Source organism: Poecilia reticulata, linkage group LG1, assembly GCF_000633615.1.
Source record: "Poecilia reticulata strain Guanapo linkage group LG1, Guppy_female_1.0+MT, whole genome shotgun sequence".
NCBI lineage: Eukaryota > Metazoa > Chordata > Actinopteri > Cyprinodontiformes > Poeciliidae > Poecilia > Poecilia reticulata.
This window is the reverse complement of record NC_024331.1, coordinates 21,988,333-22,001,138: the sequence shown is the minus strand read 5'-3', so window position 1 is coordinate 22,001,138 and position 12,806 is coordinate 21,988,333. Positions and strand designations below refer to the sequence as shown.

The following is a 12,806-nucleotide window of genomic DNA, read 5'->3' as shown; positions in this document are numbered from 1 at the left end:
ACACACACACACACACACACACACACACACACACACACACGCACGCACCCAAACAAACACACAGTCTTCCCAAGTCGGCAGCCACTCGAGGCACACAAACACCACCGGCTTTGCTTCAGCACCAAGAGATGAGTTTCAGTCAGTGGCATTTGCATCAGTGTCTGAAGAATAAGTCGACAAATGCAAATCGTGCTGTTTATACTGGGTGAGGATTAGCTGAAACAAAAAGTGTTCTGCTTGAGAAAACACGGAAGCAAACACACCCTTTTCTCCACCAAACCGAGTCTTGTCATTATCACAGGTTTGTGAACACAAAACATGCATATGATAAAAATGTTCATAGCAAGATGCACATTTCTAAGTTTAGAGTATTTATGAAACAAACAAGAAAAAGAACTGCAACTAAATGAGTTGACTACATTGCAATATTTAAGGGTGGGAACTTAGATCTGGTTTCTGAAGGTAATTTGATATTTTTAGTTTCAGAAAACGTATGCATTAAGCCAGCTGTTTCAAAGAATTGGGAATGTTTCTATTTTGTCATTGGGATTGATTGAGATATATAAATAAACTGGCTGGAGATCATAATTGGCTCCAATAAAGAGGTCAGATACAAATAATATATCTTTATTTATATTATATATTTATTATTTTATTTTATTTTTTACCTTTTTCCTTACATCTTAATGTCCTGTTGGATTCAAAACTACTACCTCTGTGAAAAACCACTATTTCTCTTTAATATATTAGTTCCACTTTTTGTTATGTTTTTTGTGAGTTTTTTTTAAACTGTTGGAATTGTGGTATCCTGTTCAAAAAGAGTTATTTTTGAAAAGGACATTATGAATATTCAGGGTTTCTCCCAGTGTTCTATAAGCCTGGCGGGCCACCAGGCCTTTCTTGTGCCCAAACCAGGCTTAACATTGCTTATTTATTGAAGTCTTTTTAAAATGTTTGCATTTTTCAAGACTTTATAGTTGGTGTTCAGGTATTAATCCTCCGATCTTTCAATAACACATAAATATCAAGTGATATTTTCAAATTTCCTGTCAACTTCAAGCTATTTTTAACTCAAAAACACGACAGGCTGCTGGATGAATGACTGCCTTAGAACCCCACCACCGGGCTTGGCAAGTTTTCTGGGGGAAACCATGATATTAAAATTTCCATGTTTTTTATTTAAAGTACCTTTCACTTTTGAAAATGTGCTGTTCTTTGTTTTACTCTGAGGATGCACATTTTTTTCAACCGACACTTTGACAGTTCAAATGAGAGATCACCTTTTAAATCTCTCTCCTTTTCCATCTCACCCTCTCATTCTCCTTCCTTCCATCTTTTCAGCTCTTTCGCCAATCTCTTGTTCTTGGCCCAAATGCAGAAATCAATATCCTTTTGTTTCATCCGCACCCCCCTTGAGGCAGGGAGAGCAACTGAATAAGATTGTCTGTACCATCCACGGCTGCCAAGTTTCTGTCGCCACTTGCACAACTAATGACAGACACATTAACGTGCACTCACGGCTCACACGTTATTAGATGAAGAGAAAGATGGGGAGCTGGTGTCTGTGCATCAGTATATGTGTTTGTAATGCTTCTGTATCAAAAAACTGAATGTTCTTTGTTATGAAGTGAAATGTGTGTGGAGAGAGCTCTTCGGAGGCAGATTGAACAATCTGTTATTGGACTTATGGGAGATACTGTAAAAATATAAAAAATAAGGTAACGGATGGGGCAAGATTATCTGTGACAGTCGTGAAATTTTACTCCTTTTGCTCTGAGTGCTTTTCAGCTCACTTCATCTTATCGCTACTTGATCATTTTAGATAACGATTTTATTACCCTGGATATTCAATTTTTCTGTGGATTCAGTGTAATTCTTATGAAATTATTGTTCTAACTTTAAAGGGATTAAATGTAGACCACATTTCAAGTAAATGCTTTCCAAAGTATGTTAACCCAGCTGGCCTTTGGGAGGAGGGGAGGTGCTGTAAAGGTTTTGTCAAATTTTTCTACATAACTTAATCTACGTTAACCCTCCAAAACCAATCTTTCGTACTAAAAAAAAAACTGTAATACTGATCGTTTCATTAATTTGTAAAGTCTTGAACTGTTTATAAATTGGCTGGTTTTTGGGGGGAGATTTGAATTCGGCTGCTTTGTTTGAGTGAAAGGATAACGCTTCAGCAAGTCGGAACATTTTGTGCAATTTCATGCTTGTAACAGTCCTGGGGTGACCCTTTACTGCTGTAACATGACTGCACACCAGAAGGCATTAATGAAGACATTAATGAACAAATTTGGTGCGTAAAAACTGGTGTCGCCTTCACGCAGAGTCTTGGCCAGAACCCAAAACAAAACCTTGGGGATAAATTAGCGAAACCCAAGTCTCCTCATCCAACATTATAGTCCGACCATGAAAATGTGCTTCTGGAAGGATGGTCAATGAGATAAACCTACTCCTAAAACTTGTAGAAAAGATGGCATGTCACTCATGTTGGTCTAGTACATATTAATACTTTGATTTTCCTTCCGTCCACATATAGCATTAGCTTGAAATGACAGTACAGGGCCAAATGATATGTTGTGAGATAAGTAGATGGTTTTAGAATCTGAATGGTCAGACAGATTGTGAAGTGGCTGAAGTGTTGACAGCTAAATTACTGTAATGCTGTTAAATTCTCACATGGCCTGATTATGTGTATAAAATGAGACTTTCAGCTGATCTATTTACCACTTTTTAAAATGGTGCCTAATCAAGACCTTGACAAACTCACTTTTTTCAAATTTTGCTATGTAAGAACAGCAAACTTCGATGTATTTTATTCTAATTTTATGTAACAGGACAATACAAATGATCAGATACAGAGAAAATGCTGGAAAAAGACGTGATTGTCTTTTCCACAAAAGTAGCACCTTTTGTGGAAAAGGCGCTGCTTTTCCACAAAATAAAATCAAATAAATCTGATTTTATTATATATTTTTTTAAACAGAACTGATGCTAGAATCAGTTTTTTATTAGATTTTTTTTTTAAATCAAACACTTTTGTTTTGCACAACCTGGCAGCCACTGGTTTTCTGTGAAGATCTGTGCAGCAAGTTTAAATACATAAATCGTATCGTCGATGCCCTAATATCACTGACTTCATTTATAAACACTGCTTTAAAAAGCAAGCAGTGTCTGTGACGCTTAGCATTCCCAGTGAGCAGGTCTGTAACTGGGCCCAACAACACCGGAAAACAGGAGCTAAAAACAATGTTTACAGAAGGAATTATGAAGGTCACCTGGGAATGAGGAGGGAGAGAGAGAAGTGGTGCCAAGTAAACAGCAGTGGAATTGGTTTGGTAGAAAATCTTCTTGTACAACACTGTCGTACAATTTAAAATCTGAAAAGTGCGATGTGCACTTTATTCAGTCTCCTTTGCTACAATCTTGGGGTTACGTTTTTTCCAGCTTTGCATATTCAGACATGTTTGCACATTTCTTTTTGCAAAATAGCTCATGCTCATTTAGATTGGTTATGTAGCATCTTTGTCGTCAATCAATTATTTTCAAGTTTTGCTATAGCATCTCAATTGTATTTAGAAATTAACTTTGACTACGCCATAATTAAGGGCTTTTTGGTACTGTTAATGGCCCAGCATTGTCGGACCGAAGTCAAAATGTTGATGCACGATCATGTATATTTCGGATGTTTGTTTTCACGCAGTTTCACGGCCCAAAAGACACACCGAGACGAGCTCCCCCTTCTGCTGCGGTAACATCATGGTGTTTTGTCGTGTGTGATTTACAATGGCATGATGAACACAGCGATTGTGGCAAAGAGGAACGACTTTTACGAGTTCATAAGTTCAGAGGAGAAGGACACAAGAACTGAGAAAGAGGAGCTTATTTTAATACATGCTTCTCCACAGCCTCCAGCATTTGCTCTTCAACATCTTCTCTCTGATTGAAAAAATATATTTAAATATTCTAACTATCTGTGCTTCAATCCCTCCTACCTTTCACAGACAGTCAGTACAGCAGCTCATGGAAACGCTGTTTTCCACATAAATAAACACACCCATGACATTTAGACCAATCACACAATAGCTCCACCTGCAGGGCCTTTTTCAGTTTTCTTCCCGAAATTGTCTTTATTTAGCTCTTTCCATTGTCCCATCCAATTACCAACTTTTCTGCCTTTGCTGAAGAAAAGTATTTCTCCACCACACAGGTCTTCACAGAATTGAAGAATGCAGTTGATTATGCTTGATTTGGGGGTTCGGAGTAAACCAGGAAGGGTTTGCAAATGTTTACTGATGGAGGTTGAAGTTTGCATTTGCGAGCTGACCAAATGAATGTATACAAGTATACAAAAATGAATACTTTTGCAAGGCAAAACATTTTATTTTAACATTTTATTTCTTAAAATGTTAAGAAATAATAGCACAAATAAATACATCTTTTTATAAATATTCAGGTGGGACGTTTGCGGGTTATTTGTTTGCGCAATTGTGTTATTTGTGTTTTCATCTTTGCTTTCTGCCCAGTGTGGACTCAGCAAGGCAACAGCATAAGGCATCACATCCAAAGCTAGTCTAGACAGCTGCCTCACAGTACTGTCAATCGATCCATGCACGCTTCACTTAACCCTTTCTCCACAATATAGATTCATACAGAGGCAGCCATGATGTGACCATTGAGAAAACGTAACAAACTAACACTTATTGCGGTAACGACCCATTGCCTTAAGCACCCGTGCTCACACACGCGTAGAAACCCCCTGATGTACCATCAATGCTTCACCTGCTACCGAGACACACATCCTGTCTGAATGTGCGCTTACGGTCTACTCATGGCCTGCGGTGATACACCTATGTGTGTGTGTGTGCTCGCATGTGCATGCATGTAAATGGCTGTGTGTGTTCATTAAAGAGGACATTTTCAGTAAATGTCACTTATATATCAGTCCTATCTCTAAGCGAGAGCCTGCCATTACCAGCTCCATGCCCGCAGGTAGCGGAACCACATGGATATCATTGACAATGGCTGTGAATTTCTTCCTCTTCATTCCATCACTCAGAGCCTTTTGTATGCATGTGTGGCCGCCACTGCGTGCCCGTGCGCGCGGGTGTGTGTGTATCTGCGGCGTGGTGAAGGGCAGTATTAAGTTGAGCTCAGACAGAGTGTCATTGAGCTCATTCAGATTCTTTGCTGCATATGTGTAAGCATGACGCTCCTCCAGCTAATGAAAGAGTCAAGGGAGGGAGGACAAGGTTTCTATGGCAACCGTCACAAGGAGAGAAAGGAGAATGGTGGCGTGTCTTGCTTTTTAGGGACGTCGTAGGACTGTGTGCGCTGATGGTGGAAGTCTCCGTCCACGCACATGCATGTACATGTGCAGCTTATTTTAGCAGCACCAAACAGAATGATACATCTGAGTCACTTACTTATGTTTCAAACCAGTTTGATCCGGATTTAGTCTACAATTATTTATTTCTCCATATGTGAACATTCGTAATGTGTCTGTTTACTTAGTTAGAGCAAAAACATTTCAAATATGATTTTTGAGAAAGAAATGAATCCCGAGACACAGTAGCATTTCTGAGCTTAAATTTTGCACCGTTTACATTATTATTTCAGAGGGGTTAGGTGATGGAAAAACACACATCAACACCTCGGCTCATAAATCTATCAGGGGAAGACGGCTAAAGCTCTTGGGGTTGTTGCTCAGAGTGACAAAGAACAACAGTTTGTGAACTGCACCACAACAATCCTAAATCCCTGGGAACAGCCAGACCAACAGCAGCATTTGTATCTCTTTATGCACTTTAGGTAGCATGATTTTAGCCATTCCTTCTACTGTTTCACATAACAACTATATACTTCACTATAACTATATAACTTCACCTCCATGCACGGATAGCCAAAATCTGGAGAAGATAAATCACAGCACATGTGCAAGTATAAAAAGTTTTAAGTTTTTCTTTTCTCAAATGTAGCTTTGAGAAAAATCAAAGCTACATTTAAAAACAAATAATCAGATGTTACTTTTCACTTCAACTCATATTTCAATGGACTCCACAGGAAATATAACACTGACAATAGTAAAAGTTTTCTTGGCCAATTTGGATCAAATCACTAAGTGTGACCTCTGTAACTAAGAGATGGCTAGATGCACATGGCAGTGCCAAGTAGAGGTGATTTAGGTACCAGGTTACAAAAACAGAATTTTTTCCTTGATCAGGGTATGAACCCCTTAAAAAACTTTCCTCACCTTTGGCCACCCCTGGTCTGACATGGCTAATTGCAAAAATGCAGCCAACAAATCCATTTCACAAGGAACTTGCTATGATAGAAGTCTTTATCAATTCTCATGTTTCTTAATGTGGATAATTACGTCTCTTTGCAGGTGAACAAATAAAGCTTGAGCTGAAGAAAGTTTAGCCCTGCACAGTTTAAGCCTTGTACTCCTCAGACATGAGGAACAGCATTTTTGACATATGTTGTTTCACAGTTTCTCAGACAAAGACAAAAAAACAAATCCAAATAATATCTCACCTCAACCTTTTGTGTGTTTTTGTGTAGTTTATGGCCGTGCCCCAATCCCCATGGCGGTGGTACGCAGGGAACTGTCTTGCGAGTCGTACCCCATCGAGCTACGCTGTCCTGGCACGGATGTCATCATGATCGAAAGCGCCAACTACGGCCGCACTGATGACAAGATCTGCGATTCGGACCCCGCCCAAATGGAGAACACCCGCTGCTACCTTCCCGATGCGTACAAGATCATGTCACTCAGGTCAGTATTTGATTATTGTGGAGTTCCCCGTATTGCAGGACAAATCTAGAAAACTTCAGTTGTAATTTATTACGTGCTGCTTTGTTGATCTCAAGTGTTGCACGGTATGCTCGGCTGCAGTGTGCAATCTCGAATTGCGCCACTTGGATAGAGCAGAACGGGCATTAATGTCAGCTGCTTTATTTGAGGCAACGAGATCAGAGCTAAAGTAAGTGTGTGCTGTCAACTCTTAGTTTTTACATGTTGAGATCTATCTACATGTTAATCTGCTTCCAAGAAGATCACAGAAAACAACAGCTAAGAAACAACTACCAATGAAAAAACATGAAATGGAAAGAAAGCCAAAGGTGAAGGGGGAATGCACTTAAGGCAGTGTAACTTATGAGCTCTGTGTCTTGCAGATTTGCTGCAGCACAATACCATAAAAGAAACAGGATGGAGATGTGTGAGCTCACCCTCTCCCCACTCACTTCATCTGTGTGAAAACCTCGTCTATCAGCTGTGTTGTTGGGCAGCTCAATGATTGAAGGTCATAAAGTGCTTCGCAGAGTATTATCAGTTTATTATTGAACAATTGCTCTGTTTTTATCACTTCACAAGTGATGGGATAGGCAGTTAAAGAGAGAGCTATTTTCCTTTTTGAGCAGCTCTGAGTTGTCAGAATCTCTCCTGGAATAGGATTCAGTCAGAGCAGTTTCAGTTTGGAGAGTCAAGCCGAAAAAGGGGGTTTGTTCTTCACCAAACGCCTTTGAAGAAGAAACTTCTTCAAACCATGTAAGACAGCATGGATAATAAGTTCAGTTTTTGTACCTCGTTGTTTTTGGTCTAAGACAAATGTTTGGCACCAATAAAACATAAATGTGAAAAATAAGACCTTGAAATATAAATGGAGAATACAGTTAGGGATTAAAACCATACATCTATTGCTGTAGGCAAACTCTAACATTTTCTATGTATGTTTACAGCTTAATTCTGTTGAATGACAATGTAACTTTTTTTCAATGAAGATGGAATTTTTGATGAGGGACAATTAAAATACATTAAGTTAAAGACTGCATGGTGGCCTCTAGAGCACCACACAGTGCAGTGCCAGGGTTCATTTTATATAGATGTTCCTTGAAATAACAATTTTAGTGATAGATTGTGCAAAAAAGAAAAGCGTATCACTATACAACTTCACAATGAGGGTACCAATAATTATGAAGTATTCTTCCAGCACTCCAATTCTTCTTTTAGTACTTGAGTTTTTACCTGTGTTAAAATAGATGTGAACCCATTAAACATTCCTCAAACTTGGTAACTTTAAGTGTTTAGAAGGAGTATGTGGTCAATTTGGTTGTCATTCAAAACCCTGTGGTCTGTATCAGTCTCTATTAAAAGCTGAACTACCAGTTTGTTCTCTAATAAGCAGGTATATTGGTCAGAACTAAATGGATAATACTACCAGGCCAAAGATAGCAATAATAAACCAGGGCTCTCTGTAATGAGAATGTCTGGATATAAATAATTCAATTATGTCGCCATTAGTTTCTGGATTTTTCAGATCATGTGTTGCTCTGACTTTGAGTGTCCCCCCTCCCACTGCCCCATTATTTCCTCCCCTCTTCTTTCTTCTGCTTTACTACTTGCTGTGATTGCGCCTCTTCTCCTCCCTCCTCTGTGTCTCTGGTCAACCACCTGCCTCTGACATGTGCTGGTGTTGTGATGGGCATTACTTTGGCCTGGCTTGGTCTCGCTAAACACTCCGGCTGCTGCAGCCTGTGTGGCCGTTCTCCTGCAAGCCAACCCCCTTTCTATCTATAATTTATATGCAGGCATACGCACACACACACACGCGCACACACAACATGTTCCACCCAGGGGCTACACCAGACTTTAAGCTCCAATTAGCAGAGCCAGAGGCCAAACTTAATCTTGAGGGATCCTCTGCGGAGGTGACTTAGACCGGAAACAACTGTTTATCGCCTATATTTGAGGTGAGAATGTGTGAGTGCGCGTCGCTGTTGGCAAGTTTTTATTTAATGCACCGAGTACTGTATGTGCATGGCAATCAACTTGGCTCAAGTGTGCTCATGCGCTCAAAGCCCTGTTTTGAAGAAATGCACACAGAGAGTAATAGTCAGCATATGCACATGCACACATCTGATAACTTGTTAATGTGCATTAAAGGATTTTTTTTGTGGGTTTTGCAGACATTGCCGTGAAGATTTTCTTTTGTGAATTCCAGTCCTGCACCGCACTCGCATCGCTCCTTACTCAGTCTGTTTCAACCTGTCTGGATCCCACTCTATCATTCCCTCTGTGTCTGTATCATCTCTGGCTTTCAAGCTCAGCTCAACTGGCTGATAAAATCAGAGCATGTTCCGCCTGCCCAGTGTTTCCAAAGTATCATATTCCCTCTTTGTTTTCTCCTCTGCCGCACTCCAAGGCCAGGGAGAAGCGTGCGCACAAGTGCTGTGTGATGATGAACGTGTGCATATGTGTACATGTGTGTGCCCGCACCGCATAATTGGTCCTGATATCAAAGCCTCATATCTCTAGAGAGTCTCACAAGACTTCTCAGGCAACTTAGAAAGGACCTGATACTGCTGCATTTACCAGATTATCTCCCCATTGGGATACACTAGGTTGAAGGGGAAATGAAGCCTTGGCCATGAAAGTTAAGCTTAATCTGTTTTACTGGTACACTGGCCTTAGTTCAGTGACTTGGTCTGTTTTATCTGCTTTTAAACTGAAGCTCCAAATATTTCTTTAAAGAATTCGCTATTGACGATTTGCTTTGTAGATGGCTTTTCAACTTGTTTGAATTTTCTTTTGACTTTTTAATGTGCAACATTAAGATCTAGCTTAGTGAGAATCTTTCTCACCAAACTCTTGCCTCTATGAACCTTGCTTTTGTATGCTGGTGCATGGTCATGTTAGAGCTGAATGGGGCATCACCAAACTGTTCCCACAGAGTCAGCAACACACAATTGTCCAAAATATATTGGCATGCTCATGCTTTAGGAGTTGATTTCAGTGTAACTAAGGGACTGATCCCCATACTATAATAGTTTTGCATGCAATCAACCTGCCAGGGACTGAGTATAAAAATGTGCCTTTATTGCATGATTTGACACATACAGAATGAACAAAAATAATTAATTATTGTGCACTGTCCCTTTTAAGTGAATAATTAAATATGTGCCTTACCAATCTTTATATTTTTGACATGATGCGGTCAGGTATGTACCGTTCTCCTGACAACCGTCAAACTCATACTTGCGCCTTGGATTCCCATACAGGGAGGCAAGATTTCTCCACTGCTCTAGAGTCTAGTGATAGTATTCTTTACACAACTGCATCCAATTGTTGCATGCACTTAAAGCTTGACTCCAGTTGCTTGGCCATGAAACCTCGTACCATGTAGTTCCCTCTGCAGTTCTAAGGTCTGTAACTACCGACTCTGTAGAAGGTTGAAAATCCCTGCACACTCTGGACTTCGAAACCTCCTGAGCCTGCTCTGTTATGTTTAGTGGCCCATCACTTTGTGGCTTAGATGCTGTTGTTTCCAATCACTATCCCTTTTTTTTTTTATAATACCACTATCAGTTGACTGTGAAATATTTAGCAGCGAGTGAATTTGACGACTGGACTCACTGCACACGTGGCGTTCTGTCACGGTACCTTACTGGAGTTCACCGAGTTCCTGAGAGCAGTCCAATCTTTCACAGATGTTGGAGCACTCTGCTTGCTTAGCTGCTGGTTGTTATACACCTGTGGCCATGGAGTTCAATGATTTGGAGAGGAGACCCTATACAGTAGGTAGCACTGTATATGTCTTTTCTAAATATGTGTAGTGTTGTTGGCTGCTTTCTGTTTTGGATAACAAACAGTGCTTTTCTGGCTTTAATGTATTCATTAAATTTTTTATATACTAAACCCACAAGGGCCTCCATATCATTTGAAGCTCCACTAAAAACCCTTTTCAGTCCAGCCTTTATTTTATTTTTTTGGCTCTAGTGGCCTTTATTTGAGTTAATTGACAGGAAAGTGGGCAATGAGAGAAGGGGGAAGACATGCAGCAAAGGTCGCCAAAGCCGGGAATCGAACCTGCGACAGCTGCATCGAGGACTAAGGCCTCCATATGTGGGTTGGGTTCAGTGAACATAGCAGTGGAACTGGTTTGGTAGAATCAAAATCTCCCTGAAAATAGCTAACTTTAAATGTTTTTCACTTAGCTGAGTTGTTTGCTTGTGGTATAGTATGGTGCATTGGAAAATAAAAAAAAAAAGTTGGACTTTTTAGTCTCCTGGCACGCAGTCAGCAGTCCAGCTAGGAATTGACAAGGCCCCATCTGACTCTTTGTGCATCTCTGTTAAGGACATATGATTCCACTTTAGAGTGTTTGTTAAGCTCCCCCAAGTTCAACAACACTCTCCCGTTCAGGTCCATGCATGTTTTCCAAGTAAAATAAACGTTCCTTTTTTCACTAAAGCTCTCAAAGCTGCCACAGTTGGACACAGTCGGGGTGTGATTGGACGACTATATATTAGGGCAATATTTCATAGCTGGCAGTGCTGCTAGCACAAAATGTTGAAAACCCTCCAAGTTACAGCAATTTGTTCAGATCAGAATTACTTTTTAAGGCGCATAGGTGCTTCACGACGCACTCCCTGCCCAGCGCTGATACTTAAGTGCTTCATGAACCAAGCACCTTTTAGCCGGCTCTCTCTCTTTCACGTTCGTCTTCTTAATCCCACGAACACCACACTAGAGGCCAAAAAAATGTGGCCAGCCTGAAGGACATGTGGACTGTGCACGCAGACACGTAAACTCTTCTCTGCTACCTCTGCCAGAGCTATCGTGTTAGAAAATTACTTTTAGACTTCAAACAGACATTCCCCCTCCCCCGGCATCTCTATACCACCTTGTCACCTTGTTTGCTCTCCTCTTCCTTCTTTTCCATCCTCCTCTAGCTCCCTCCATGCCTTCAAAAAGAGTACCTCAGCACAAAAAGAAAAAAAAAGCTCCGACAGGAAAAACATGGGTGGGGTGCTTTTTTGGCCCTTTTCCTTGCCTTTGGAAGTGTTAAATAGCAACATGCTTCATTTAATATTCTCCTATCTGTCACCCTCTTGATATTTCATTTTTTTTGTCACTCCATTTCCAGCTTTTTTTTTTTCTTTTTTTCTTTCCTCCTTCCCACTCCTCATTCCTCAAATCGGTTTACACTCCCCCATTTCTCACCCTCGCTGTCACTTTCCCTTCCTCCATCGCCATCTGTTTTAGCTTTCACTTCCATTTCTGTTTTTACATTCACTTTTTTTCCTCCTTCACAGGCAATGAGCAAAGGTGGGCTATAGGCCGGGGGCCTAAAGGTTGTAGCATGTTTCCTGGATTTAATATGCTGTTTCTATGGTTTTGGGCTCATATCGACCAAATTCGCCCCCGTCGTCACCAAGACAGACATTAAAAGTCTCCAGATGAAGCCCTCTGTGGCTTAAAAGAAGAAAATATATATGCCACCGCCCTGTGAGCCCACGCATGCGTGTTGTCCAAAAAACGTACACTTTCAAAGAAACTGAAATAGTTTATCATCTGTTCCTGCGTTGAAGAACTAAGTCTCAGCCTTCAAAGCTTCAGGTTGATTGTGCTTATATGAAAATGTTTTTAACCATATGCATAGAAAACACGCGTCCTCGGGCCCCGTATTTCGAAGGTGCACATCCCACGGTAGTGTGCGTTTGAGCGTGTATGAGTTAGTAAGTTTGCAGCTGCAGCGTTTGAAGCATTCACGCAGGACACAGTAAAGAAACCTCTGAAGTTCTCTCCCTCTGACTCTCTGAATTATAGAAAACCACTTGAATCGCTGACTGCAATCTAGTGTTAGCCGTGCACTGCAGTTTAAGAATGTTACCGGCGGGCTACGCCATACGGTTTGTCGCTTTTTTAGGGGTTTGTTTTCCCAGGCTTATCTGCACTTCATCTGTCCTCCCCATTTGAGTCTAATCCATCTCCTGTAAAAGCAGAAGACGGAGGAGAA

At 40.6% G+C, this 12,806-nt stretch overlaps 1 protein-coding gene across 8 annotated transcripts in view; it reads left to right on the top strand.

The window, feature by feature from the left end:
* The window catches only part of adgrl3.1 (adhesion G protein-coupled receptor L3.1), a 161,387-nt gene that overhangs the window by 42,739 nt on the left and 105,842 nt on the right, over nucleotides 1-12,806 (top strand). For all 8 annotated transcript variants that reach the window (XM_008416710.2, XM_008416760.2, XM_008416742.2 and 5 more), the window contains exon 4: nucleotides 6,568-6,781. In XM_008416710.2, the coding sequence (XP_008414932.1) occupies nucleotides 6,568-6,781 (214 nt within the window). The remainder of the gene's footprint in view (nucleotides 1-6,567; nucleotides 6,782-12,806) is intronic.